At 44.0% G+C, this 27,794-nt stretch overlaps 1 protein-coding gene and 1 long non-coding RNA gene across 4 annotated transcripts in view; one reads left to right on the forward strand and one right to left on the reverse strand.

The window, feature by feature from the left end:
- Nucleotides 1–21,142, forward strand: part of LOC118355593 (uncharacterized) — a 36,090-nt gene extending 14,948 nt beyond the window's left edge. The window contains exon 3 of the long non-coding RNA XR_004818359.2: nt 20,960–21,142. This is a non-coding gene — a long non-coding RNA (uncharacterized LOC118355593). The remainder of the gene's footprint in view (nt 1–20,959) is intronic.
- Nucleotides 21,130–27,794, reverse strand: part of DCAF5 (DDB1 and CUL4 associated factor 5) — a 101,313-nt gene continuing 94,648 nt past the window's right edge. For all 3 annotated transcript variants that reach the window (XM_025443732.3, XM_025443731.3, XM_025443733.3), the window contains exon 9: nt 21,130–23,201. In XM_025443732.3, coding sequence (XP_025299517.1) covers nt 21,432–23,201 — 1,770 coding nt within the window. In that variant the 3' untranslated portion in view covers nt 21,130–21,431. The remainder of the gene's footprint in view (nt 23,202–27,794) is intronic.

Here is a 27,794-nt window from a genome sequence, read left to right on the forward strand (position 1 = left end):
TAAAATCTTAAAAAGAAAAAAAAAGAATCTATGGAACTCAATACCAAAAGTCAAATAATCAAATCTAAAAATAGGCAGAAGACATGAACAGGCATTTATCCAAAGAAGACATGCAGATTGCCAACAGACATATGAAAAGATGCTCTATATCACTCACCATTAGGGAGATGCAAGTAATGCAAGTAAAAAAACACAATGAGATATTACCTTACATCAATCAGAATGGCTAAAATAAAAAAAGAAACAACAAGTGCTGGCAAGGATGTGGAGAAAAAGAAACCCTAGTATACTGTTGTTGGAAATGCAAACTGGTGCTGCCACTGTGGAAAACAATATGGAGGTTCCTTTAAAAATTAAAAATAGAACTACCATATAATCCAGTAATTCCAGTATTGGGTATTTACCCAAAGAATGTGATAACACTAATTCAAAAAGATATATGCACCCTCGTGTTTATTGCAGCATTATTTACAATAGCCAAATCATGCAAGCAACCCAAATGTTCACTGATAGACAAATGGATAAAGAAGATGTGGTATATATATATATATATATATATATATATATATATATATATATATATAATATATATCATATATATTATATATATATAATTCAGCCTAAAAAAATGAAATCTTATCACTTGCAACAGCATAGATTGAGTTAGAGAGTATAATACTAAGAGAAATAAGTCAGAGAAAGACAAATACCATACGATTTCACTCATGTGTGGGATTTATGAAAAAAAACAACCAAACAGAAAAAAAAAAAGAGACAAACCAAAAAAAAAACATATTCTTACCTATATAGAACAAACTGATGGTCACTAATGGGGACATGGGTGGGGGGATAGGCAAAATAGGTGAAAATTAAGAGTACAATTATCTTGATGAGCACCAAGGAATATATAGAATTGTTGAATCACTATGTTGTACACCTGAAACTAATATAACACTGTATGTTAACTACACTGGATTTATTTTTTATTTTTTATTTTTTAAAGATTTTATTTATTTATTCATGAGAGACACAGAGGGAGGCAGAGACACAGGCAGAGGGAGAAGCAGGCTCCATGCAGGGAGCCCGATGTGGGACTCGATCCCAGGTCTCCAGGATCACACCCTGGGCTGAAGGCAGCACTAAACTGCTGAGCCACCTGGGCTGCACCCTGGATTTATTTTTTAAAAGTTTTTATTTATTTATTTATGAGAGACACAGAAAGAGAGGCAGAGACATAGGCAGAGGGAGACGCAGGCTCCTTGGGGAGCAATGCAAGACTTAATCCCAGGACTCTGGGATCACACCCTGAGCCAAAGGCAGATGCTCAACCACTGAGCTACCCAGGCATCCCATAAAGATTTCATTTATTGTTTGATAGAGAGTGAGCAAGCACAAGGAGGGGGAGATGGAAAGGCAGATGCCCCACTATGCGGGGAGGCCAATGTAGGGCTCAATCCCAGGACCTTGGGATAATGACCTGATCGGAAGGCAGAAGCTTAGTTGACTGAGGCAGCCCAGGTGCCCCAGCTACACTGGATTTAAAAGAAAATAATCAATCAATCAATCAATCAATAAGGGCAGCCTAGGTGGCTCAGTGGTTTACCACAGCCTCCAGCCCAGGCAGGGCTTGGTCCCAGAGACCCGGGATCGAGTTCCACGTCAGGCTCCCTGCATGGAGCCTTCTTCTCCCTCTGCCTATGTCTCTGCATCTCTCTCTCTCTCCCTCTCTGTGTCTCTCATGAATAAATAAATAAAAATTTTAAAAAATCAATTAATCAATCCTTCCTGCTGAAGTGCAAGACATATTAAAAACCATTAAACACTGCTGAAGAAAATTAAACAAGACTTAAATAAAATGGAAAGATATTTCATGTTCATTGGTTGAAAGAGTTAATATTGTTAAGCCAGCAATACTTCTCAAATTGATCTACAGCTTCAGTACAACCCCAGTCAAAACTCTATTGGCCTTTTTTACAGAAATGAACAAGCTCATTCTAAAATTCATATGGAAATGCAAGGAACCCAGAATAACCAAAATGATTTTGAAATGGAAAAACAGGGGGCTCCTGGGTGGCTCAGTCTGTTGAGTATTGATTCTTGGTTTCAGCTCAGGTCATGATTCCCCAGTAGGGAGACCAAGCCCCACATTAAGTTCTCCACTAATTGGGGTATCTGCTTCCCCTCTGCCCTCCCCTCTGCCCTCCCCTCTGCTTGCCCTCTCTCTCTTCTCTCAAATAAATAAATAAATCTTAAAAAAAAAAGAAAAAGTCAAAGTTGGAAGACAAACACTTCATGATTCCAGAACTCACTACAAAACTAACAATTAGGGATCCCTGAGTGGCTCAGAGGTTTAGCACCTGCCTTCAGCCCAGGGCATGGTCCTGGAGTCCCAGGTTCAAGTCCCACATCGGGTTCCCTGCATGGAGCCTGCTTCTCCCTCTGCCTGTGTCTCTGCCTCTCTCTCTCTCTCTCTCTCTCTCTCTCTCTGGGTCTCTCATAAATAAATAAATAAATAAATAAAATCTTTTTTTTTAAAACTAACAATTAAAGCAATGTGGTATTGACAAAGGATAGACAGGTCTATCAATGGAATAGAACTGACAGTCCAGAAATAAACTATATGATCAGTTGATTTTTTAAAAATTTTATTTATTTATTTATTTATTTATTTATTTATTTATTTATTTATTCATTCATTCATTCGAGAGAGAGAGAGAGAGAGAGGCAGAGACACAGGCAGAGGGAGAAGCAGGCTCCATGTAGAGAGCCTGACGCAGGACTTAATCCTGGGTTTCCAGGATCATGCCCTGGGCTGAAGGTGACACTAAATCGTTGAGCCACCCGGGCTGCCCAGATTAGCTGATTTTCAATAAGGTTGTCAAAACCATTCAATGAAGTAGAAATAGTCTTTACAACAAATGGTGCTGGGACAACTGGATATCCACATGCAAAATAATAAAGTTGAATTTCTATGTCACACTATATTAAAAAGTTAATTCAAACTAGATCAAAGACTTAAATGTTAAAGGTAAAATTATAAAACTCTTGGATATAAATGTGACCTTAGATTATGTAGCAGTTTCTTTTTTTAAAGTTTATTAAGAAAGATTTATTTATTTATTGTGTGAGACAGAGCAAGTGGGAGGAGGCACAGAAGGAGAGGGAGAGAGAGACTCCCAAGCAGACTCCTCACTGAGTAGGGAACCCAACATGGAGCTTGATCCCATGCCCCTTAAATCATGACCTGAGCTGACAAGAGCCAGAGGCTCAACTGACTGAGCCACCCAAGCACTCCCACGTAGTGGTTTCTTAATTATGATACTAAAAACACAAGCAACCAAGGGGGAAAAAATAAATTAGATTATTATGCATCAAAAGATACTATCAAAATAGTGAAATTAGAACCCACAGAATAGGATAAAGCATTTACAAGTCATGTATCTAGGAAAGGCCTACTATCTAGAATATAGAAAAAATACAACTCAACAATAAAAAAACAGTCCAATTTAAATTTAAAAATGGGCAAATATTTGAATAGATATTTCTCTTAAAAAAGATATAAACATGGTTAATGTCAAAATCATTAAAGAAATGGTAAGATATCACATCAATGAAAAATCACAATGAGATATCACTTCACACACACTCCTATGACTATAATAAGAAATGGGAAATAACAAGATGCCTCCTATATTTCTATTGGGAGTATAAAAGGGTGCAGCCATTTTGAAAAGCAGCCTGGCAGTTCCTCAAGAAGTTAAACAGAGTTACCATATGAACTGCCAATTCTACTCCTAGGTATATCTAACCCAAGAGAATTGAAAAGATATGTTCACATGAAACTGGTTATGAATGTTCAAAGTGGCATTATTTGTAATAACCAAAAAATGGAAACAACCCGAGCACCCATCAACTGATGAATGGATAAACAAAATGTGGTATATCCATACAATAGAATATCATCCACCAATAAAAATGAATAAAGTACTAATACATGATACACATGGATAGACCTTGAAAATATTATGCTAAGTGAAAAAAAAAAAACAGACACAAAAGGCCACAGATCATGTTATTTCATTTCTATAAAATATCAAGAATAAGCTAATACATACAAACTGAAAGTAGAAGTGATTATACAGAGGATTGGGGGAAGAGAAATTGGGAAGCATGTGGTTTCGTTTTAGGATAATAAAAATGTTCTGGAATTAGATAGTGGTAATGGTTGCACATTGTTGTGAATGTAGTAAAAGCCACTGAATTATATGCTTTAAAATGGTTAAAATGGTGAGTTTTGTGTTACATGGAATTTATCTCAATATAAAAATTGTTTTAAAGTAAATTGATTAAAAAACATCTTCCCACAAAGAAAACTCCAGGTTCAGGTGGCTTCAGTAGTAAATCCTAATATTTAAGGAAGAAAGAAGTTCAATTCTACACAAACTCCTTCAGGCAATGGGAGAAAAAGGTCCACTTTCCAGTTCATATTTTAAGGCCAGTACTAACCTGATATCCAAATCAAACAAAAGATTTAATTAGAAGATTACAAGGAAAGAAATGAATCCCTAATAAACATAGACCCTTAACAAAATTTACCAAATCAAATCTAACAATAGATAGAAAGGGAAATGAGGCATGTCCAAATCACGTTTATCCCAGGAATAAAATGTTTGTTTACCATTAGAAAATTAATCAATGTAATTCCCCATACTAGCACAATTAAAAAAGAAACTACGTGATCATCTCATTAGAGTCATAAAAAATTTGACAAAATTCAAAAGCCATTCAGTAAAAAAGAAATAGAAGGGAATTCTCTTAACTTGATAAAAACATCCTTTCTTTTCTTTCCCTTTTCTTTTTTCTTTTCGGGTGGGCATGGCGGCCAACACAGCGCTTGAATTTAGCACCCTGAGATGAAGACCTGAGCTTAGATCAAGAGTCAGATGCTCAACAAATTGAGCTACCCAAGTGCCCTAATAAAGACATCTTTTAAAACACTTTAGCTAGGGGTGCCTGGGTGGTTCAGTTGGTTAAGTGTTTGACTCTTGGTTTTGGCTCAAGTCATGAATCTCATGGTCATGATTTCATGGTTATGAGATTGAGACCCACTACCTCCAATATAATGTGAAAAAAAAGTGGTGAAGCAAACATGTTTGCCATTTACCCAATCTTTGGAGAAGAGCATTCAGTCTTTCACCATTAAGTATTATGTTAGCTGAAGATTTTTAATTTTTTTCTTTTCTTTTTGTTTTTAAAAAGATGTATTTGAGAGAGAGTGCAAGTGTGAGTGAGGGAAGGGGCAGAAGGAGAAAAACCTTCAAGTAGACACTCTGCTGGGGGTGTAGCCTGACACAAGGCTCAACTCAGGGCTAGATCCTAGGACCCATGAGATCACAACCTGAGCTGAAACCAAGAGTTGGATGCTCAATTGACTGAGCCATCCAGGTGCCCCTTACTGTGAAATTTTTAAGAACACCCAATAAAATGGACAGATATACCATGTTTATGGATTGCTAGACACAATATTATTAAGATATCAACTCTCCTCAGGACACCTGGGTGGCTCAGTGGCTAAGCATCTGCCTTTGGCTCAGGTTGTGATCCTAGGGTCCTAGGATCGAGTCCCGCATCAAGCTCCCCACAGGAAGTGTACTTCTCCCTCTGCCTATGTCTCTGCCTCTCTCTGTGTCTCTCTGAATAAATAAATAAAATCTTTAAAAATATATATCAATTCTCCTCAAATTAAGCTATTTGTTCAAAGCAATCCCAATAAAAATTTCAGTTGGTTTTGTTTATTTGGAGAAATTGACAAGCTGACTTAAAATGTACATGGAAATAGAAAGTATGTAGAATATTCAAAACAATTTTATGGAAGAAGAACAAATTTAGAGGAGTTGTAACTTGTTACTTCCCTCGGGTGGCAACAACACCAGAACTCTAGCTGGGGACCCAGGAGCCTCCCTGATGTCTACTGGAACACAGCTTGAGTCACAACATGGTACTTTATATATTCGTTCATTTATTTGTCATCTGTCTGTGTCACGATTTCTAGGGAGACAGGGATCCTCAAAGCAAGCAAGTGACCCCAGTTTTCATATTATGAGCAATCTCGCAAGCCCCCTTTCTTCCCCTTATCTCTGTGAGTATCCTGGGATTCCTGAGGAGGAAGTCAAAGTGGAGGGCCAGATGCTGAGGCACACAGGTGGTTCAGGCTCTGGGAAAATACTTGAGCAGGGGGTGATTCATAAGTCTCATCCCACACAGTGAAACTGGAGACTAGGTTGCATATTCTTTTTTCATGTAGCTCTCAGGACTGCAGTATAGGGTAGGCTATTGTCATTTCCCAGATGAGGAAGACCCAGCTCTGAGTTTACGTAACTTCTCCAAGGTCCCATAGCTAATAGATTGCAAAGCTGATTCTCTCCTGCACCCAGTGTCTTTCCATGTTCATGCACACCTGCCAGGACACTTGGCAGGCTGAGCTTTAGAATGTGGTTTGTGGCAGTCAGGTTTTTTCAGGACATTGGGGTGGGATGGTCAAGGTGAACTCTGATAGGTGTTCCTATTAGACACCAGGAATCCTTGGATAGGAGAGGGGCGTGGGTTAGAGCCTGCTACACATGTAGGCGGCCACCTTGCCCTAGAAACACTGCTACTCTGAGGATCACATAAGAGCTGGCCAAAGGCAACAGACACAAAAGCAAATCCAGGCAAATGGAGGGAGGATCTTGTGACAAAGGGAATCATTGGCCAAAGACCTAGCTTGGAGCACCTCTGAACTCATAGGGGGGATGGCACACCTAGTAAGTCATCAAATATAAAGCACTTGGTGCTGCGGCTGACTCATAGTAGGTGCTCAATCTTTGGTTGCTGTTATTATAATAACGACTTAATTTCCTTATGCAAAAATTGAATTGGAAGCTGAATTTCCTTCTGAGCTGAGACCCAGAGAGCTCTTCAGGGTGAGGGCTATGGAAACCAGATGAAATTTGTCCCTAATGGGGGTTCTGTGGAAGCTCAGCAAATAGTTCTATCAAATTAGCAGGCCCAATGGACACAAGGGAACAGATTTCTTCCTGAGCCTGGGCCCTGCTATCCCTCGTCCCTTGGAAATCAGATTATCAGGAGGGCAGGGCCAGGGAGGAATTGAACTAACATAATTATGAGCCCTGGCTTGTCCACCTCAGCCTGGGAATAGGGCAGGGAGGAGGGGATGCAGAGGGGAGACAGAGCCTCTCTCAGAAAGCTGCAAATCCAAGAAAATAGATAGGATCAGCCTGTTCCTGCTGCAGAGCCCCATCTCCACCATCCCATCTTGGGATTAGTTGTCTCATCACCACGCTGTTCCCATGTATGTCAACAACAGAGGCTTCTGTCCTCCCTTGGAGAGCAGTGTGGTCATTCCTTTTACAACTTTGATACCATCTAGTCTTGGCTTGAATCTCTCTAATGATGGGGTTTTTGTTACCCATTAAGGCCTTCTACTCCACTATTGATTCAAAAGCAGCCAACTCTAGGCAAGACCATTGATATCTGGTCTTATATTTGTCACAAACCGGACACAAAAATTTTGGTCCCAATTTTCCCATCTACAAATGAAATATGTGGTTTTGTGGTAGGCATTGTGTTCATGTTCTCAATGTCCTTCCAGCCTCTCCCACTGTGAAGCAAGTTGTGATGTTCTAGGTGAACTCTGACTTATCAAAATACATCAGCCCAGCACCATGCCGTAGGAGTTATTATGGCCATTGTGGTCCAAAGAGAGAAACTGAGACTTACAGAAGTGGCATTTTAAAGTCACACAACTGGGGCACCTGGGTGGCTCAGTCAGTTAAGGGTCTGACTTCAGCTCGGGTTGTGATTCTGGAGTCCTGGTATTGAGCCCTGCATTGGGAGCCCTGCATGCTCTGTCCTTCACTTTTCTCTCTCAAATAAATAAATAAAAATAAATAAATAAAGTCACACAACTGGGGTATCTGGCTGGCTCAGTCAGTGAAGAGTGCAACTCTTGATCTCAGGGTTGTAGGTTCAAGCCCAACATTGGGTGTAAAGATTACTTAAAAAAAAAAAAAAATTCTGGGCAGCACTGGTGGCCCAGAGGTTTAGCACTGCCTTCAGCCCGGGGTGTGATCCTGGAGACCCGGGATCGAGTCCCACATCAGGCTCCCTGCATGCAGCCTGCTTCTCCCTCTGCCTGTGTCTCTGCCTCTCTCTCTCTCTCTGTGAGTCTGTCATGAATAAATAAATAAAATCTTTAAAAAAAAAAAAAAAAGTCACACAACTATTGCTGGCAAAGCCAGGAAGGAAAAACCTGTCTTCTTAGACTCACACTGTTGACTAATGACAAACTATGTTGGTTAACTTACGTGAAGGCCCTGAATATGTCCCTTCTAACTTCCTTTTTTTTTAAAAAAAGATTTATTTATTTATCTATTCATGAGAGACACACAAAGAGAAGCAGAGACTTAGGCACAGGAAGAAGCAGACCTCCCCACAGGGAGCCTGACATGGGACTTGATCCCAGGATCATGCCTGAGCCAAAGGCAGATGCTCAACAGCTGAGCCACCCAGGCATCTCCCTTCTAACTTCCATTGTGAGAAAACCCTCCATTTCAGTCTGGCTGTGAGCCGCTTTAGGCAGAGGAGGAAAGCAGTGAAGCCTTGTCCTGCCCTGGAATCAGCTTCAAATCAGATGTAGGGAGCCCTTAGCCAGTGTTGGGTTTTCAGGCCAGAAGGTCAGAGGCATGTGTGCAGCACTTTAGGGCAGTGGCCCTTGGGCAGGGTTAACATAGGTGAACCTCACCCAATTCCAGTATGAAACCAGAAGCACAAAGGGGAAGGACCCAAGGACAACCATGTGAGCATATGTTCCCCCTTCTGTTTTTCCTTTTTTTCTTTCTTTCTTTCTTTCTTTCTTTCTTTCTTTCTTTCTTTCTTTCTTTCTTTCTTTCTTTTTCTTTCTTTCTTCTTTCTTTCTCTTTCTTTCTTCTTTCTTTCTTTTTTCTTTCTTTCTTCTTTCTTTCTCTTCTTTCTTTTTCTTTCTTTTCTTTTTCTTTTTTTTCTTTCTCTCTCTCTTTCTTTCTTTCTTTCTTCTTTCTTTCTCTTTCTTTCTTTCTTTCTTTCTTTCTTTCTTTCTTTCTTTCTTTCTTTCTTTCTTCTTTCTTTCTTTCTTTTCTCTTTTTTTAAATATTTTATTTATTTGAGAGAGAGAGAGAGAGAGAGCTGGGGGAAGGGCAGAAGGAAAGGGACTCCCAAGAAGACTGTGAGCTAAGTGCGGGGTCTAACAGGGAGCTCCATCTCACGACCCTGAGATCATGACCTGTGCTGAAATCAAGAGTCGGGGGCTTCACGGACTGAGCCCTCCAGGTACTCCGTTTTTCTTCTTAAATATCTTTATTGAGGGGTGCCTGGCAGGCTCAGTCGGTGGTGTGTAGCTCTTGATCTCCAGGTTAGGTTCAAGCTTGATGTTGGGTGTAGAGATTACTTAAAAATAAAATCTTAGGGCTAGGGCAGCCTAGGTGGCTCAGTGGTTTAGCGCCACCTTCAGTCCAAGGCATGATCCTGGAGACCCAGGATCGAGTCCCACGTTGGGCTCCCTGCGGGGAGCCTGTTTCTCTCTCTGCCTCTCTCTCTGTCTCTCATGAGTAAATAAATAAAATCTTAAAAAAAGTAAAATCTTAAAAAAAAAACCCTTGAGAAAAAACAAACAAAAAAAACCCCTTGAGATAAAATTTGCATACAATGAAACTCACCCATTTAAAGTGTACAATGACTTTTAGTATATTTACTGAGTTGTACTGTCACTACAATCTAAGTTTAGAACATTTTGATCACCCCTAGCCCTAGGTAACCTTAACTCACTTACCTTCTGTAGATTTGTCTATCCTAGATATTTCACATTAATGGAATCATACAATACATGGGGTCTTTGGTGACAGGCTTCTTTCACTTAGCATGATGTTTTCAAAAATCATCCATGTTGTACGTAGCACGCATTTGTACATCATTCCTGTTTATGGCCAAATAGTACTGAGTTTTATAGATATACCACAGTTTATTCATCCATTCACCAGTTGGTGGACATTTGGGTTATTTCCACTTTCCGGGTATTAGGCATAATTCTGCTATGAACATTCATCTACACATTTTTTAAATTTTTTTATTTATTTATGATAGTCACACAGAGAGAGAGAGAGAGAGGCAGAGACACAGGCAGAGGGAGAAGCAGGCTCCATGCACCGGGAGCCCGACATGGGATTCGATCCCGGGTCTCCAGGATGACGCCCTGGGCCAAAGGCAGGCGCCAAACCACTGCGCCACCCAGGGATCCCATCATCTACACATTTTTGTGTGGCCCTCTCTTCTCTTTGGGGGTTTATTCATCTGTTCATCTCATTTTCCTCCCTCCACAGGAATACATACTTCCAGTGTATTTAACGTGTATCTTTTGTTTTATGTGTTGATGATAAGTGTGTGTTCCTCTTGTGTGCATGCATTTTTAATTTGCACGGTATACTGTTACAGTTCTTATTCTGTTTCACTTTCTTCCCTCAGAGTTGTTTTTTTAGGATCTGTCTATGTTGCCATGAGTAGTACAATCTGATCCATTACTGCCAACTGCTGTGTGATCCTCAGGCATGGCTGCTACCACATTTTGCATACCTACTCTCACAGGGACAAGTACTTCCCTGGCACCACACATGAACTCACAGTGGACATCCTGATACAGGTGCCCTTCAAGACCTTGGTGAGAATGTCTAGGACATATGTCCAGGAATGGACTGCCAGACATAGAATACATGCATACTTACTTTGAGTAGTGCCAGCAGGGAACAAGATCGGGGACAGAAGGAGGAGACGGAATTGCTTTCATCCATTTTTCCAAGGAGAAATAAGAGCCAAGACATACATTTGCCATCCAGCCTTGCAAAACCTCAGGACACCATGTCTACTGAAGGATAGAGATAGACCTTCATTTCTCATATCTTTTTCTTTCATGTCTCAAAGTTTCTAACTCCACTTAAATGTTCTGGTCTCATAAAGCAGGGTTGTTCTTTATCCTCGTGGGTTAAAATTCTGTCAGAAAACTACTGTTCTAAAGACTTTTCTTGTGGTACAAAGATCTTTGACCCTATAAAGACATTTTCTCATTTTGTAACTGGGGAGAAGGTGCTGGCAGGGAATCAGGTCCTGAAACCCTGGCCGGCACTCAGGAGCTCCAAGGAACGGGAAGAAAAGGGAGGATCCAGGTGATCCACTGGGAATTTTCAGCTCTGATTTCAGTGACTTCCTAAAGAGAGAGATTAAAATCCTTATGGGCAAGGATGCCTGGGTGGCTCAGGGGTTGAGTGCCTCCCTCTGGCCCAGGGCGTGATCCTGGAGTCCTGGGATTGAGTCCCATATCAGGCCCCTTGCATGGAGCCTGCTTCTCCTTCTGCCTATGTCTCTGCCTCTCTCTCTGTGTGTCTCTCATGAATAAATAAAATCTTAAAAAAAAAAAATCCCCATGGACATGGAACCTGAGAAATTCCTTCCATGGGGGAAATTCCTACATTTTGGGACAAGCAATCATTCCGGCAAAGTTCAGGGTTAACAGATCACTGACAGTCTACTGAAGAGGAGTGGTTTCTTGGCAAAGTACTGACTCTGAGCTTACCTTACATGCCTGCACCCAAGGGTGCCTCTTTTTACACAGCAGATGGGCGTCATCAAAAGCCTTTTGCAACGAATCCATTTGTATGTAATGTGAATCCCTTTGTCCTCGTTTTGGTTTCCTAAGTTTGGATTTCTCCTGATTGGCTTTTCTGAAAGTAAAGGCCGTACTCCTGCTGGACAATCCCAGCAAGCCCCTAGGAGGGCCTGGTAGGCAGCTGGGAAGGGATGTAGTGGCTTTGAGTGCCACCTGCTTCCTTGGCCTGCTGCTGTTTCTTTCCCCTCGTGAGCTGTTGCCTTTCAAACTCTACCTCTGTGGGGCGGCTTTTGTGGCTGGCTCTTCTCGGAAGCATTTCAGACAAAAAGAGAACCCAGCATTTCCCAACACTGAGCTTTATCTTCAGTGTTGAGTTCTCGTAAATGCCAAGAGGGAATAGATAGGAGAAGGAGGTGACACCTTTGGAGAAGTCACCAGGACTCCCTACTTCTACTTGTCTTCAACATCGTGCTTAACACCAGCTTCATGAACATGGGGTCAATGGTCAGCAGGTCACTGGACCTGAAAGAAGACATGATTATGATGACAACAAGTAGCTGCTGCCCTTATCCAAAGCCTCCTGCACGCTGGACAGGAGCTTTACGTGTACTTTCACGAGTCCACACGATAGCATTGCAAAGCAGTCCTCAGCTCAACTTTGTTAAGTGACCTGGTCCATGTTACAAAGCAGAGTTTACTGAAGTCTTTCTGGCTTTACTTTCTACTTCCCTGGGCTACCTTGGACCCCCACTTTCTACCCCACCCGGGCCGTCATCTCTTCCTGACTCACTACTTCTGCTATTCTAAAGTGACTGGGCTCTGACTCAGAGCATGAGAGAAGGAGGTTTCTTGGCACCAGGAAGGGACATAGGGCTCAGGAGACAGTTTACAGATGGAATAAAGCTTGTTAGTTCCCTTTCTGCTGGAACTGAGGGGGAGCAACGGCTAGAGAGAAATACCCAGAAGTGGGCAGGGAGGGGCAAAAAAGGGTCTGGTCACAAAAAAGCAGGACTGATGCAGAAGCTGCTTCATGCCCTCTGACCCTGCTGCCCCTGCCCAAAGCAGGCTCCACTGTGTGCCCTGGAGGGAGGCGGATTGAACAGCAGAAGCAGCCTAGGAAACTGGGCAGCTGAGCCTCTCCTAGGCTTTGAAATCACACTGGGGACCAATAGGAAGAAAGTCACTGTGACTGTGAGGCTCAGCAGGTGTCACAGATTTGTGCTGGGCTTGTTTTCCCTCCCGTTCCCCCTTCCACCCTACCCACTAGGGCAATGACATGGGCTCCCAAGCCTGGCTGGCCATGGGGCTGGTTGCCCTATCAGGAAAGGGGAAAGGAAGAAAGACCGGGTAGAGGAATGTGCAAAGCTTCGAGGAGAGAGCCCACAGTGCACTGGGCATGATGGCAGGGAGAGAATAAAGCAGCAGAAGGGAGGGGCTCAGGTGGCTTCCTTTCTGGACCAGGAGCTCCAGCTGATGGAGCCTGCAGGAATGTGGTATATAGGTGAGAGGTAGTGCCTCCCACAATTCAGGGAGGTATTATTCATGTAGACCACACTGGAGGGCAGCCCTCAGGGATAGGCACACCACAGGCATAGGCAGAAGCATAGGAGGGGTCTTGCCCTCGAGTGCTTAGAGATCATCTTAAGAGGCTTCCCATCATTCCAGATCCTGGGCACCCTGGAGCTTGAGTACCGTCCAGGAATTGAAGAGGTCATCACTTATTGTGAAGTCAGGTGTCTCCAGCAAAGGCCTGGACTGAGAAAGATCCCCTCCCCCCACTTTATTTTTAAGAATTTACTTTTAAGTAATCTCTACACTCAACATAGGGCTTGAACCCACAACCCTGAGATCAAGAGTCACATGCTCTACCAATTGAGCCAGCCTGGCGCTCCCAGAGATCCCTTTCCTAACTGCCAAGGCCTTGTCCCTGGCCCACAGGCAACTAAGTCTGATGTCACAGAGTCTTTGATCTATCAGTAATCACAAGAGCCAATCTCAATTAAAAACAAAATCTAAATGATCTCGCTGGACACAAGCAAGATGACCATCTTGAATGAAGACAGAGCTTGGTCTCTTGGGCCTGCTACCCCAACTGCTCCAGTGTATCTCATAAATATGACTTTTTCTGAAGGAGACCCCAGAGGCACATTCACCTTGGTCTTCAGCCTTTTGAGGCTCCCATTTGTCCTCCGGGCTCCCCGCTGCCCCTGTCCAGGGTACCAATATCTGTATCAGACCAGCCAACCCTCGTCTTCCCTCCCTTCCCAGAGGAATCCAAGGATTTACTGCCTCCCCACCCCCCCACCCCCGCCCAAGTTCTTCATTTGAAACATTAACATGAGGAATGAAGAGGCAAAAGCAGTGTAGGTGTTTAGCAGGCAGGAGGTCCAAACCCCATTCCTCAGGGCTATCTCTAGCATACTTGCTGGTCTTAGGGGGAAGGAAGGTTGCTGCCTGGACCCTGAACCAGGGCAGGAGGGAGAAGTGAGTGGGTTTGCTGTAGCTGCCGACTAGACTCAATGGGCCTCACAAGCAATACCCTAGTTCAACAGGAGCCCATGCTTGGGACATCTCCATGGGTCTCTCCATAGAAGCACAAACTGGGGGAGCTGTAGGATTTGTACACAGCCTGAACAGGAGTGCATGCTTGCCTTTATGCCATCCCTTGCCCCGCAGTCAGACAGACCTGGAATGAAGCAGAGTCTCCACCAGCCTTCCCCAGGAAGGCTAAGCTTGGGAGCTCCTGTTCAGGAAGTTCCAATCCGCTGTTGAGGAACTAAATGCAAGAATTTCCTTTGGCCAGGAAAGTTTAAAACAGGAATAAAGATAAAGGGATCTGAGCTGTAAGCTGCTTCTCCCGGTTCATTTCGTAAAAGGATCTCACCAGGATCTGACAGCTAAGAAGAGCACGGTGATTTGAACCTGTCTTCCTGGGCCTGCAGCTGGACAGACACTATTTAGAACATGTTCCATCCTCTTTTGGTCCTGGAGTGCTTACAACTTGAAGGGGTCTGCTTCTATTCTTTTTTTTTTTTTTTTTGGTCTGCTTCTATTCTTAAGTCCCTGCATACCTCAGACCTTACCACCTCAGCTCCCACCCTCTGGTTCCTTTTATATTTCCCTCCAGTTACCCAGCAAGTTATTGCTTCTCTGTCAAAAAGTCTTCCAAGGGGTTTACTGACATATCCAGGGGTTGAAACATGAGGGTGGCCATTCAGCAATCTGTAGCTCAGGTGGGGGTGCGGTGGGGGTAGGGGGGTGGGGAGGGGTCAAGGATGCTGAATGGTGCAGGGACAGGTGACGTTAGTCTGAATCTAAGGGACCTTGTGTTGATTTTCTGGGGGTGAGGGTGGTCTGGGTTAGGCCGACCTGGTTTTTCCTTTGGACAAGGCTTTCCTCTTCTCACTGTGCCTCCTTGCCAGCCATTTTCAATCCCTGCTGGTGCTGCAGAGTATATTATAATCAGAGTTTGGAGTCACGCTGGGTGAGGGTGAGATCAAGGTAGCTCCTCTACCCAACTAAAAACCACATTAAGAGCAGCAAGACGTCAGGGGAGTCCTAGCCTCAGATGCCAGGCCAACCCATTTTCTCTCTCACATGAGGGGACTGAAATAGATGATGCAGCTAACCACCCCCCCACCTCCTTCAGGACAAGGTCAAAAGTGCTAATTTAGGCCTGAACACTTCCAGGCCCTCCCAGTCTCCCCGACCCTTGCTCTGGCTTCTCTTCTGGCAAATGTGTTCATTTTGAAAAGCTTTTTCCCCCAAGTATAATTCCACTGCCTCTTTCCACCAGCAATTCAAAACCCTCCTGTCTCATGTTTCTCTGCTTGTCCTCTCCAAGTGCCACGAGTGCGCTTAGATCCCTATTCCAGATCTGTCCTGGGGCTTTAGTGGGGTGGGGCCCAACTCTGACCCCTTTACCCCTTGGCCTCATCAGACCACTGTGGGCTTTGTTATGGCTTAGCTTCTCCTTGAATCAAATGTTACAGAATATTACACACACACACACACACACACACACACACACACACACACCCCAATCCTGCATGGAAAACTCTGGTCAAAATTTTCCTTGGCACAAACACTGAGCATTTCCATGGCTTGCCACTTTCCTGATTCTCCAGGGCTGATCCAATACCAGATTGGGGAATTTTAGCTCTGAAGGCCTGAGACAAGTTTGCTGTCCCAGCTCCTGAGGTCTGGGTCATCTCCAGCACCACCATACTAAGACTACAGTTTAGTGAAATCTTCCACTCCTTCCTATCCCCTGCAGACTTACTGTCGTAAGCAAGGAGATGAGGCCCCAGTCAGCCAGGCCTGCCCCTGACTTCTGCTTTTTTTGAAAGCTCCCAGCTCACAGGCATAGCCCTTAGATAGCTGGCTTCCCAAATTGGAGGTATGTCCAAGCCTCCTAGACTCCACCTTAGGCAGGTCTATTTTAATGGGGATTATGTATTCTTTTCTTAGTTTCAGATTAATAAACAGTAAATTCTTTCTCTGAGAAACTTACTTTCTATACTCCTTGGCAGACCCCATTTAAGAAAGCCTCTACATGGTGTACACATTGTTAGCAAGAAGCAATGAGAGCAAAAAAGAGAGGATGTGTTAATTATAGCAAACATTTTAGTGCTTTCTGTAAATCTGGCACTGTTCTGAGCTATATTTATATATGCCCATTGAGTCCTCTATCAATGTGCTCAGACAGCACTCTCCCCATTTTACAGATGAGGAGCTTCAGGCTCTGAGCAGTTGTACAGCTGCCAAAGATCTTGGCTCACCAACTGTTTCTGGTAGACACTATAGGGATGTCTCAGGAATGAGAACTCCACAGGATGGGACCTAGAGAGCCCATGGAATTGAAGGAATCCAGTTTCAGAGTTGAGAGGGACCTTCATTTCACAGTTCCCAAGAGTTTGAATGACTTGCCCAAGGCTCATGCAGCTACTCTATTGAAGAACTAGTATAGAATCCACTACTTTTGCTAGTTCAATGCCATTTCCAGGCAACGCACAGGTCTCTCTTTGGAGGAAAGGAAAATAAGTTAGCCTTAAGGATTTAAGGTAGGGTCCTGGAGAAACTAGAAATGTTAGCAAACATTGACATGAAAAGAAAGTAAGGGATGGCAGTAGGGGTGGGTCCTGAATATCATCACTAATCAGTCTAGGACTAGTCAAGATGTTTGTTATCCTTTGAAAGCCTATGTAATCTCCAAAAGCCACACACTCATCTGTTTTTTGTGCATGCTTAAGTGTGCTGGTGTTCAGATCATTACACTATTTCAAGGAATTTATGCATTCTTGCAGAGAAAATTTCTCTCAAACCAATCCTGCATGTTCTGACCTCCATTTACACTCTTATTTCTTAAGATTTTTAAGTAATCGCTACACCCAACATGGGGCTCAAACTGACAACTCTGAGATCAAGAGCTGCATTCTACCAACTGAGAAAGCCAGGCGCCCCTTCACTTCCATTACAAATTAAGGATTTTACTTGGGGATTTTGGAGAATCTTGATGACCAAGTGTTTTAGAGGCCAGTCCATGGCATGTTCAGTGCTAGTTCTGTGGATCTGGAAAGCTGCTGAACTCACCTAGAGTTTCATTTCTTCCATCACAGTCTTCTCTCCTAATGTCTTCCCTAGAACCGCTAAAACATCTCTTGAGCCTGAAGATCCTGGGTTGGCATCCAGTTATCTCAGGGGTTTATTGCCTTTCTCCAGCCTTGCTGGGGGGTACTAACAAAGCCAGATGAGGGAGACTTGTAAGCTAGCATTCTGTACTTCAACTGGAATATTCCATTAGCTCATGGCTTTGGGTTCCAAAAAGGAGCTCATTTCCCAACTTCAGTAATTTGAAATACTAGCTATCTCATTTCCTTACAATGTGACAGTCTTGTCAACAAGCACTGCGGGACCCTTCTGCACAGCTCAAGTAAACTCTGTCGAGTGGAATGGAGTAACTCCTCCTGCTTGTCCCTGGCCATGTTAGTGCTGGCTCCAGGGAAGTCTCCCTTTGCCTCTGAGCCTCTGTTCTGAGATCTTATCACCTTCGCCTTAACAATGAAATGCAATTAGTGTGCAAATGGCTCAGATTTCTTTTCATTTTCTTCTGTTGCATGTGAAAAAATTCAAAATTACTTCCAAGCCACTTGAATTCATGTGCTTTCATTCCAGTATGAGCGCTCAAAGCACAAATGAGCACTTCGCCTGAAATATGCCATCTGAGAACCGAACACATCATCCAAAGCCTCTGTGGTAGGCAAGTCTGGACTCACCGAAACTTACTTCACCTTAATGCTTCAACTCTGGCCCATTGCCTTGCTTCGGTCATAAGGGGTAGATGGCCTTCCTTTAGAAGTGTCTATTTTCCTCATAAGAGTCTTGGTTGGCAAGAATTTTTCAGTTAATTGAAAGAGGCAGCTTTACAGGCAGGATAGAGAAGGGCTTTTTTCCTTTTCCTTTTATTTTTTATTTTTTTTAGGAAAGCATTTGCAAAGCATGCTTGGAACAGGGCAGAAAAAGCAACTGGATATTTGGAACCATCAAAAACTGTCTTTGGGGACTATTTGTAATGTTGCCTCACTGTATCACTCCCTCAGTTCCAACTAACGAAAGGGTCAATTCTAGGGTCTCACTGTCCTGAGTTCATGTAAGCCTGGTGAAGGAGACCAGGTAGATACCTTCTCCAACCCTCAGTTTTGTTGTCTATGTGTGACCTTTGTTTCAGAGGCAGTGACTACTGGCATGGATATGGAATACCAGTTTGTCTTCAGAGTGGTTTTGAATCAAGTTTCAACTAGGCAAGAATTAAAACAGGAAAGAAATTAAGGATAGGGGGGAGGTGTCTAAGCAACCAAGTCTTCCCTGGAAGAGAAGAGGAAGCCATGAGAAGTGAATAATAGGTTTATTTGCATATACACAAGAGAAGAGCTAGTGTTGCTGGGAGTAACAAGAGGAGGGGCTTGTGAGGAGATAAGGCTTCAGCAGAGGAAGGCACCTTGACAAACAAGGGACTCCTGGCTTAGTAAATCAAGCACAGTTGCAACCTTCTTTTGCCCCAAGCCAACTACTTATTTAACTCATTTACTGCTGTCCTAGAGACACAGGAGTCACTTACAAAACCAAGCAGAAAATAAAGTGGAGAGAAACAGTTGTACCTATCTGGACCAGAAACTTCAAAGTTTATGTACAGGATGCAGGAAAAAAAAACCAAAAACCCATAAGAGGCACTTTCAAATAGTTCTTAATGTAATCAGTGCCATCTGTCCTGCTAGTAAAAATACCATCACAGAAGAATTGGGGGATCAAACGTGCCTCCAAAGTTGGGGCCTCAATTCACAAGGATTTTGGCAAAGGGACTCTAGAAGTGGTTCTTGCTAGGTTTGCAGGTCCATGATCACAAGACAGGAGATTTCTGGAAATGAGAAAGGAGTGGCTAACACAGACAAACAGTTCTCAGCCTGCTCCAGTGAGTATTTTATGGGCTTATCTCCTGGGAAGTTGAACATGGGGTGCTGGGGAGAGTCTCTTGTTGCTAAAAAATGATCGTTCTTGAACACTAAAATTGAACCAGAATGAACTTTGACTTCTCTTTGGAGTACCCAAATGGGATTAAGGCTTTTAACATGAAAAGACCGAGTTCTGCATTTGGAAACAGTAATCAAGTGGCCAGCTCCCAAGGGAACTTAACTTCTTTTTCTCTAGGAAAAGTGGATTGTCCTTAGAGAAATCAGAAAAGGGTAGCTACTGATTAAATAAAGCCAAACAAAGAGATGAGGTAGGCTGACTAGGAGGGGGAAGAGAAACAGACACTGAGTGATTATATCTGTTTTTTTGTATATAAATGATTAAAAAAGTCCAATTTAATAAATTTTGGAAAAAGCAAATGTAAAATGACTTGGGCTTATAAAACCAGAATTTACAATTATCTGTGAATAGCCAGAGACAAATCATAGAGCCATTGTGATTACAAATCCAAACTCATTCTAATAGTTACAGAATCACTCTCCCACTCCCCCCTGTGAGATTACAGTTGTCAAATCGTAAGCATCCCCACTGCTACTCACACTCCTTCATTTCTTAAGACAGCGTTTTCACACCCAAGTCACATCAACATACCAGCCACGTCTTTCCTTCCACAAAGCTTAGCCAGATGATGTCTCCTTTTGGCTTAGATCAACAACCTTCCTTTTATAAATAATCCCTCTTCCTCCAGTGCCTAAATTCATCCAAGTCTTCATCCTCCACATGGTCCCAGGCCCAGTAGGACAGGTCCTTCCCTAAAAGGAAGGCTGAGTTGGAGAGGCCACACCATTCACAAATTCAGTTCTATGCCAATGCTAGCTGCACATCAAGTGGTCTAGCACCTTTGCACACAAGAAAGTTAGTGTGTGCTTCTCTTCTCTCTTTCTCCCTCTCTTCCTTGTTTCTTGTATTTTGTCTTTTCATGACATCTATGATGATGGGATATCTGGTCACCTCTAGGTCTTCCTGTCTTGTGCAACCCTTCATTCATAACCAAGCGACTCTAACGACCACTGTGATGCTGAAAATCTCTTGGTCTTCCCCCCCTCAGTGAAATAGAGTCTCTTCTAGGAGCCAGAAGTCTTAAACCAGAGACTCCTCTCGGCCTCTTGACACCCCAACTCAACAGGAATCTGTTACTTCAAGATGGCCACCACTCTGCAAAATCTAGTCAGGACACCACAGCCTCTGCTAATTGCAAGTCTGAGGAATGATGCCAGTTCCTTCAATTTTGACCCATCATTTTGGGTTGAATTAAATGAATATAGTACCACATTCTGCTCTTCACTACACTTTTTCATTAACATACCTAGAACATCCACTTAAATAGTCTTGAGCACAAAGCTCTTGAGGGCCATCTTTTCCCCCTCCTTTCATCACATGGGGCCAAAGAGGTGCCCACTGGCCTTTAGAGGGCCTCTCAGGAACTAGCACCTAACTGGTGAAAGGGTGCCCCACAACCAGTCATATTTTATGGTCTCCATAGGCCTCCGTGCTGCAGCACGGCTCCATTTGCCATGGGCAAAATTTGTCAGGGACCTGTGTTCTCTGGAATCTGATCTTAGGTGCTAACCTCTTATTGGCATTAAAAACACTTCACTTTTAGTATGTCCACGTTAAATGCTCAATTAAGAAGTACTACTGAGAGAAAACATGGAAGATTTCTTTAAGAAAGAAACCATGCTTTCCTTCCCAGCACAGCCGATGGGCTGAAGGCCTGTTTCATTCTCCCCTTCATTCTTTCAGCACAGCACAGCCGGATTCAGCAGGCACTCACCGTTAACACCTACAGCATGTAAACAAGGTGAGATGGCAAAAGATACCGATCCATAGATCCCTTCTCATGGAGAACGGAAAGAAAAGCCTTGGAGACAATGAGCTCACACGTGCCGGTGAACACACACAAGAACAAGTCAAACGTCTCAACAAGGATTTACTTTAACAAAACGCACAGGTACGCGATGCTCAAGTCTTACTAGAAAGGAGTCACTTGGATCTTTTTTTCCCTTTCCTTACACAGCACAAGCCAACGGCCAGCTAAACATTCAGACCCATTACTGAACAGAAGGGAGCAGCATCAGACACAAAATTTCAGGCCCTGGTTTTATGTGCCTTTAATACTTTTTTTTTTTTCCTTTCCTCTGTGTTCACTAAACAGGATTAAAAATTTTTTTTGTAAAGCTACTTTTCATAGCTTTTTGTTTTCCCTTTGTATTTATCATGTTTTTAATTTCTTCTCTGAGGAGGAATTCTCTGAATCTGTATCTTCCAATTCGACTCGGTGCCTTTTGAGGCCACTATGGCCATGAACAGCCCTGCTGCTGTCTGTGTCTGGGGTGTCAGTGGGGTCCTCTCTTGTTCCAGCATTGGGGGTCTCACAGGCCATTTCAGACCCACAACAATCTTTGTGTAGGAGTGTCCCTGTCAGGGACAAGTTATCATGGTCAGTGTCTGAATGTCCTGGAGAAGAGCAGGCTACTGCCTCCAGCTCTCCAAAGTTCTGCCCATTGTTGTGGGGATGAGGGGGGCGGGGGTGTAAGCGTCCATTGTTGTGGTTGGCACAGATGGTATCGAGGCTCCTTTCCTCACTGTCATCAGACTGGGTCCTGGGACAGCTGCCAGACCCACTGCTCAGAGTGGAGCCAGATGCCTTGGGGACAGGAGGAGAGGGCGGCTCCTCGGCCCGGCTGCTTAGGGCCTTGCTCAGGGCCTTCCCATTGAGCTTCTTGGTTTCAAAAGAGTGTTCTACAGAGCCACCATTGTTAGTGTCCTGTGAGGGGTCCTCTGGTGCCTCTGCCCAAGGGTGGCTGCTGTGCTCCTGGCCTGGGCCATTGCTGGGATTTCTAGCAGAAGTCCCTTCTTTAAAAGCATCCTTGTTGCGACCTTCAGGGGGCAGGTCCTGGTTCCTCTGGGCTATAGTCATGCTGAGACAGGCTTCCTTACTAGAAGAAGGGGCTGGGTTGTCCTTGTGGCTGGTTCCCGCTCTCCCTTCATCTGCCTCCCCAGACATGAGGGAGCTCTCTCCATCTTTGTTATTTGAGTAGGAGATATAGGAATAGCGGAGCCACTTGTAAGCCTTATAAATCTTTCGCTCCACCGACTCTATGTCGGAAGTTGGAGATGCCCGGTTGGGCTGAATCTCCAGCGTGGAAGTGCTGCGCTCAGGGGAGGAGGGAGAGGAAGAGGAGAGGTCATCCACTTTGATCTGGGGGTAATCATAGTTGTCTTCTCCAATGTAGGTATTGGCGGGCTTGCTTGGGGGGGTGGGCCTCTCTTCTCGGGGGGTCTTCTGCCGACGCCGCATGGTATTCCGCTGCCGTGTGGCTGCTCGACGCTCATTCAGCTCCTCCTCATCTTCAGAGCTGCTGGAGCTGCTGGAACTGCTGGACTCATCTTCAGGGCTGGGAGATCGTGGTCGGGGGAAGAGATCTGTGTCCAGTTCAACCTCACAGGCGTTCTCTTCGGAATCGGACTCGTTGGAAAGGGCCAGGAGGCGTTTGTCCTGGTAGCGCCGCAGGGCAGACAGGCACTGCTGGCGAGAGGCTGCATCCTCACACGTGGGCGGTGGGGGTGGTGATGCCACTGTGTTGGCCGTGGTGACCCGTAGGGGCCCCAGGTGAAAGGCGCTGTCGGCATTCTCGTCCACTGTGGGTGGAGGGGAGCGGGGCAGTGAGGCCGAAGACTCTGAGTCAGTATAGCCCGAGCGCTCGCTGACCCCCGCGTGCAGCTGGAGGATCGTGCTCTCACTGAGATCGCTGTCTGAGTCAGAGCTCCAGCCCTCAATCTCACGACGCACCAGGGAGTCAAAGAAGGCCATCATCCTGGGGTCTTCCTGCACAGACTGGTTGGCGTAGTCATGTGACAGGCCACTCCCACTGTTCAGCACGAGGCTGATGTACTCTTCGTGGGTATAGAGGCAGCGGGAATCATCCTCAATCCGACCGTCTAGGTCTCCTGTACATCCTGGCTGCTTGTATGGACTCCAGATCTGCACAGAAGGCAAAAACAAAACCAAGGAGGCCTGATTGGAAAGTACTCTAAAGCTAGTGGTGATAAAGAACACTAAGGCAGAGCTTCTCCAGATCCTTCCTGTCATTTAGCCAGGACTTGCTAACCAGCTTTAAAAATACATTCTTTACGAAACTGGATTATGTGGGTCACATAAGCAAACAGAGGCTTCTAGAGTCAGCTGTTGGAAAAAGCATTGTCTAGGACTTAGCATTAGCTTAGTGTCAAGAAATCAAAGTTTTATCTCTTGCCCCAGGATAGTCACATATTATCTCCCCTATGAGCCCTCTCCCCTTTAGCGTTCTCTGTTAGTAGCTTGGAAATTACAATAACCCCCTTCATAATTGAAGATTGGCCAATGTGTTCAAAACTCTCAAAAGACTGAAGCTGTGCACAGAGAGGTACCACTTTTCCAAAGTGAAAACAGACCCAGCAGTCAGTCTTCTGTGGTAGTTAATATTTCAGCCTATAACTCCACTTCTCCCCAACTGCAACATTTCTATTTTTAACTAATGGGAATTGCTTACTGGAGCTTGATAAGAATAGCCAACTGCCTACACTGCAGTTCCTCTTGGACATGCAGGCATCAGTTACCCAGGAAACTGGGTTCTCTTAACCAGGTTGCTGCTGGCCTGCTCCCCAACTCTCCTGTTAGCTGCAGAAATAGGCAAGACACACACCCCCAAGACCGTGGCCCCATCCCTTAACATTCCTTCACTCTATCATCAGACACATGGGCCGATAGCCAAAGGAACTTGGCAGAGCTGGGACTCAAACTCAGGTCTACGTGACTGCAAAGGCCCAACTTTGCAAGTGGAATAAGTTATGCAAAATTCAAGTTCAAGGTAATTAAGCTGTCACTGCGGTTGAGAACAATTAGCTTCACCTGACTACCAGACTGGTCCACAGAGCAGCACACAGAAGCTCAGTTACATCAGCCGGTAGCCATGGCAACTCAGATGAAATTCCAGGCGATTTTCTTGCCTGACAGGCTGGTGTCTATCTTTAGATGGCACCCAACCCAGAAAACAGGGCTCCTCATTCTCTATCCTCTATCAAGACAATGGCTTTGCTTCCCCAAAGCTATCCAAGGACACATTCACCTCCCTGTGAGCACCTTCATGAGGCCCCTTCCCTCCTATGCTCTACTTGCAACTTCTGGAAGGTAGCACCTTTTTGGAGGAGCTCTAGTTCAAAAGGGGCTGGAAAAACCTAGGTTAGCTCTCTTAATCAATTCCCAACTCAGATTCCTTTCTCCTTTGACTCTGTTTCCTACCCACAACTCCTCAGGTGTTCTTCTCTCTCCATCCTCACTACGTGACTGGGTGGGGGGGGGGGGGCGGATTTAGGCAGTGGTTCTCCCACTTGGAGGTGCACAGGAGTCACCTGAAGAGTCCTAACAGTGCTGACTCCTGAGCCCCACACTTTGAGGTTCAGATTCACTAAGTCACCAGCAGGTACCAGGGCTCTGCGGTTTTCACAAGGGGGAAGAACAACTTTTTAAGAATATAGTTAGAAAATAAAGAGAAAAAAAAAAAAAAAGAAAGAAAAGAAAAGAAAAGAAAAGAAAAGAAAAGAAAGGAAAAGAAAAGAAAAGAAAAGAAAAGAAAAAGAAAAGAAAAAAGAGCCGAAAATAAAGGATTTGTCTGAAGAGATTCTCAAGTTCTTTGTGAGACCCTATGTTTGGGAAGCATTTTATTTTATTTTATTTACTTTTTATTTTTATTATTTTTTAAAGATTTTATTTATTTATTCATGAGAGACACAGAAAGAGAGAGAGAGAGGCAGAGACACAGGCAGAGGGAGAAGCAGACTCCCTGCAGAGAACCCGATGCGGGACTTGATCCCGGGACTCTAGGATCACGCCCTGGGCCAAAGGCAGGCGCTAAACCGCTGAACCACCCAGGGATCCCCTGGGAAGCATTTTAGACATGGCCTTGACAACAGGATCAAGGTACAAATGACTGTCAATTCAAACAAATGTCCAAGTGGATAAAAGTCTGGTGGCTTAGAAAGGAAATTGAGGGGTCCCTCAGGACTTTTTGGGGTCTTATTCTATACTCTGGGCCAGATCTCTTACTTTCCCAGTTTAAAAATGGTAAAACGTTACCAACCATGTTATCTAATATAAAGATAAATCTCTACATACTTTACAGAAACACAGATTTTGTTAATAGAAGTAAAAAATATTAATGGTGGGATGCTGGTCCAACTATCCAACAAGCCAGTTTCTAGGTTCTAATCTACCATCCAGACCCTTATGTCTTCCCTTCAGGAATGAAAATCATTAACATGGAAAGCCAGCTTTCATTTGGGCTCTGGAATGTATTAGGCGGAGGTAGACTTTCATTCCTGAAGTGTGGAGTAATGGAACAAAATGCTGGATCAGGAGGCAGGGGACTTGAGTATAGGTTCCCACTCAGCTCAGGTTGACCTTGGATAAAGCTCAGCTCTCCAACCTAACAGTGGATTAGATGGGTCTCATCCAATCCTACGGTTCAGAGCAAAACAAAACCATCATCCCAGACAGCTGGTTTTCAGTCCTCAAGGGATTTGTGTCCCAGAGCTGCCAGGGCAGGCAGAACAGGTAGGAACCCCAGCCCCACTGCCACACGTGGCCCTTGGCAAATGACTTCATTCTCGAATGCGTCTTCTCATCTGTAGAAATGAGATGGATGAAAGGACATAATCTCTACCATACCACAAAAGAGATGGGGTGCTTTCTCCTTCACTTGGCAACTGAATACCTCCACCAGAAAGTTTTAGACCCATCCTCAGAGACTTCCGAACATCAGAAGTACTGGCCGTCCCTATTATCTTAGTCCTCATACCAGTTTTGAAATATTTGTCAAATGTTTATTTCTTTACACTGAAAGCCAACAACTCAGAAATGAAGCAACAAAAACACAACTTCCCATTGCTAACATGTTAAATGCGGCTACACAAGCCTCCTCTTGGCGCAAGGTTCATGAGAAAAGGAGGAGGGACAAACAGATTTCTCTCCAAACCCAGTGAAAAGTTTAGCTCAAAGGTTGTTGAGGAGGGACGTCTGGGCAGCTTAGTGGTTGGGTGTCACCTTCGGCTCAGGGCGTGATCCTGGAGTCCCAGGATGGAGTCCCACATGGGGCTCCCTGCAGGGAGCCTGCTTCTCCCTCTGCCTATGTCTCTGCCTCTCTGTGTGTCCCTCATGAATAAATAAATAAAATCTTAAAAAAAAGAGGCTTCTGAGGAAAAAGGTGCAGTTCAATTCTTATTCAAGCACTGTTGAAATGGAAGAAATTAAACAGCAAGTGTTCTGATCTATACAGGTAACAATGACATGCTTGAATATAGCAGCTCTAAGCCCTCTCCTTTTTGTGCTATTGTACTAACTTAAGACATGTGACCTTACACTGAGAAAATCTACGCTGATAGGGACCTAACTTGCTATTTAAGGGTTCTCCGCCCTCTCTAATCTGGCTTCCGAAACCTTCTGGGCCAACCTCCTGCCCACATTCCTGCCTTGTATCTTAGTCCTCCCTTCTTGTGCTCTTCCCTTTGGCCAAACATGATCATTTTCTTAACAGGTCTTACACCTCACTGCTTCTGAGCATTTATTCATAAGTATGATGCCTGGAACACAGTAGATGATCAATAAATATTTATTGATTGTCTCTACTTTGAATGTTTCTCATATTTTACACCTCCCTTTAGCAGTCTTTATTTTTCAAAATCTAGTTGAAATATTACCTGCCTGAGATTATTCCAGATGGGAAAAATCTTTCCCTCCCCTAGAGCATTCTGTTTCTATCTCTTGTGTAGCTACTGCATTTTTTGTTATCTTTATTTCTTGTCTCTCTTACTGGGGGTGACCTGCATTACTTTTTTTTGCCTTTATGTTCCCCATAGGGCCTAGCACAAAAGGCACACACAGGTACATCATAAATACCACAAATATCATGAATAAATGAATATCGGTCTTTGAGAAAAAAGGTCTGCATTAGCCCTATCTTGCCTCTATTTATTTGTTTATTTATTTATTTTTAAATATTTTATTTACTTATGACACACACACACACACACACACACACACACAGAGGCAGAGGCAGAGGCAGAGGGAGAAGCAGGCTCCATACAGAGTCCGATGTGGGAGTTGATTTCAGGACCCTGGGATCATGCCCTGAGCCAAAGGCAGATGCTCAGCCACTGCGCCACCCAGGTGTCCCACCTCTCCGTATTTAACTATAAAACAAATCCCCTCTTTTGCTAAGTATGGACATTCAGGGGGCTAGAGACCTGTTATGGGTGAGAAGAGGGTGGCCCCAACAACCAGGATTCTTTTCCTCTGGGCTAGAACGGCAGCAATAAAGGACAAGGGAGAAGGTGGAACAAAGTGGAGAGAAAAAAAGGTCTCAGGCTGAGTGAGAACATTATGCTCTTTGAACCACTGATCCTCAGAAATTGCAAGCAGGAAAGTGACTTATTAAAATAGTCAGAAATTGTCAGGCACAGGTAATTCACAAGGCACTTCTGGATGGCAAGTCACTGTTAACATCCTCACTTGACAGATGGGGAATAGACTTAAAGAACTGTT

Source organism: Canis lupus, chromosome 8 (genome assembly GCF_003254725.2).
Source record: "Canis lupus dingo isolate Sandy chromosome 8, ASM325472v2, whole genome shotgun sequence".
Lineage (NCBI taxonomy): Eukaryota > Metazoa > Chordata > Mammalia > Carnivora > Canidae > Canis > Canis lupus.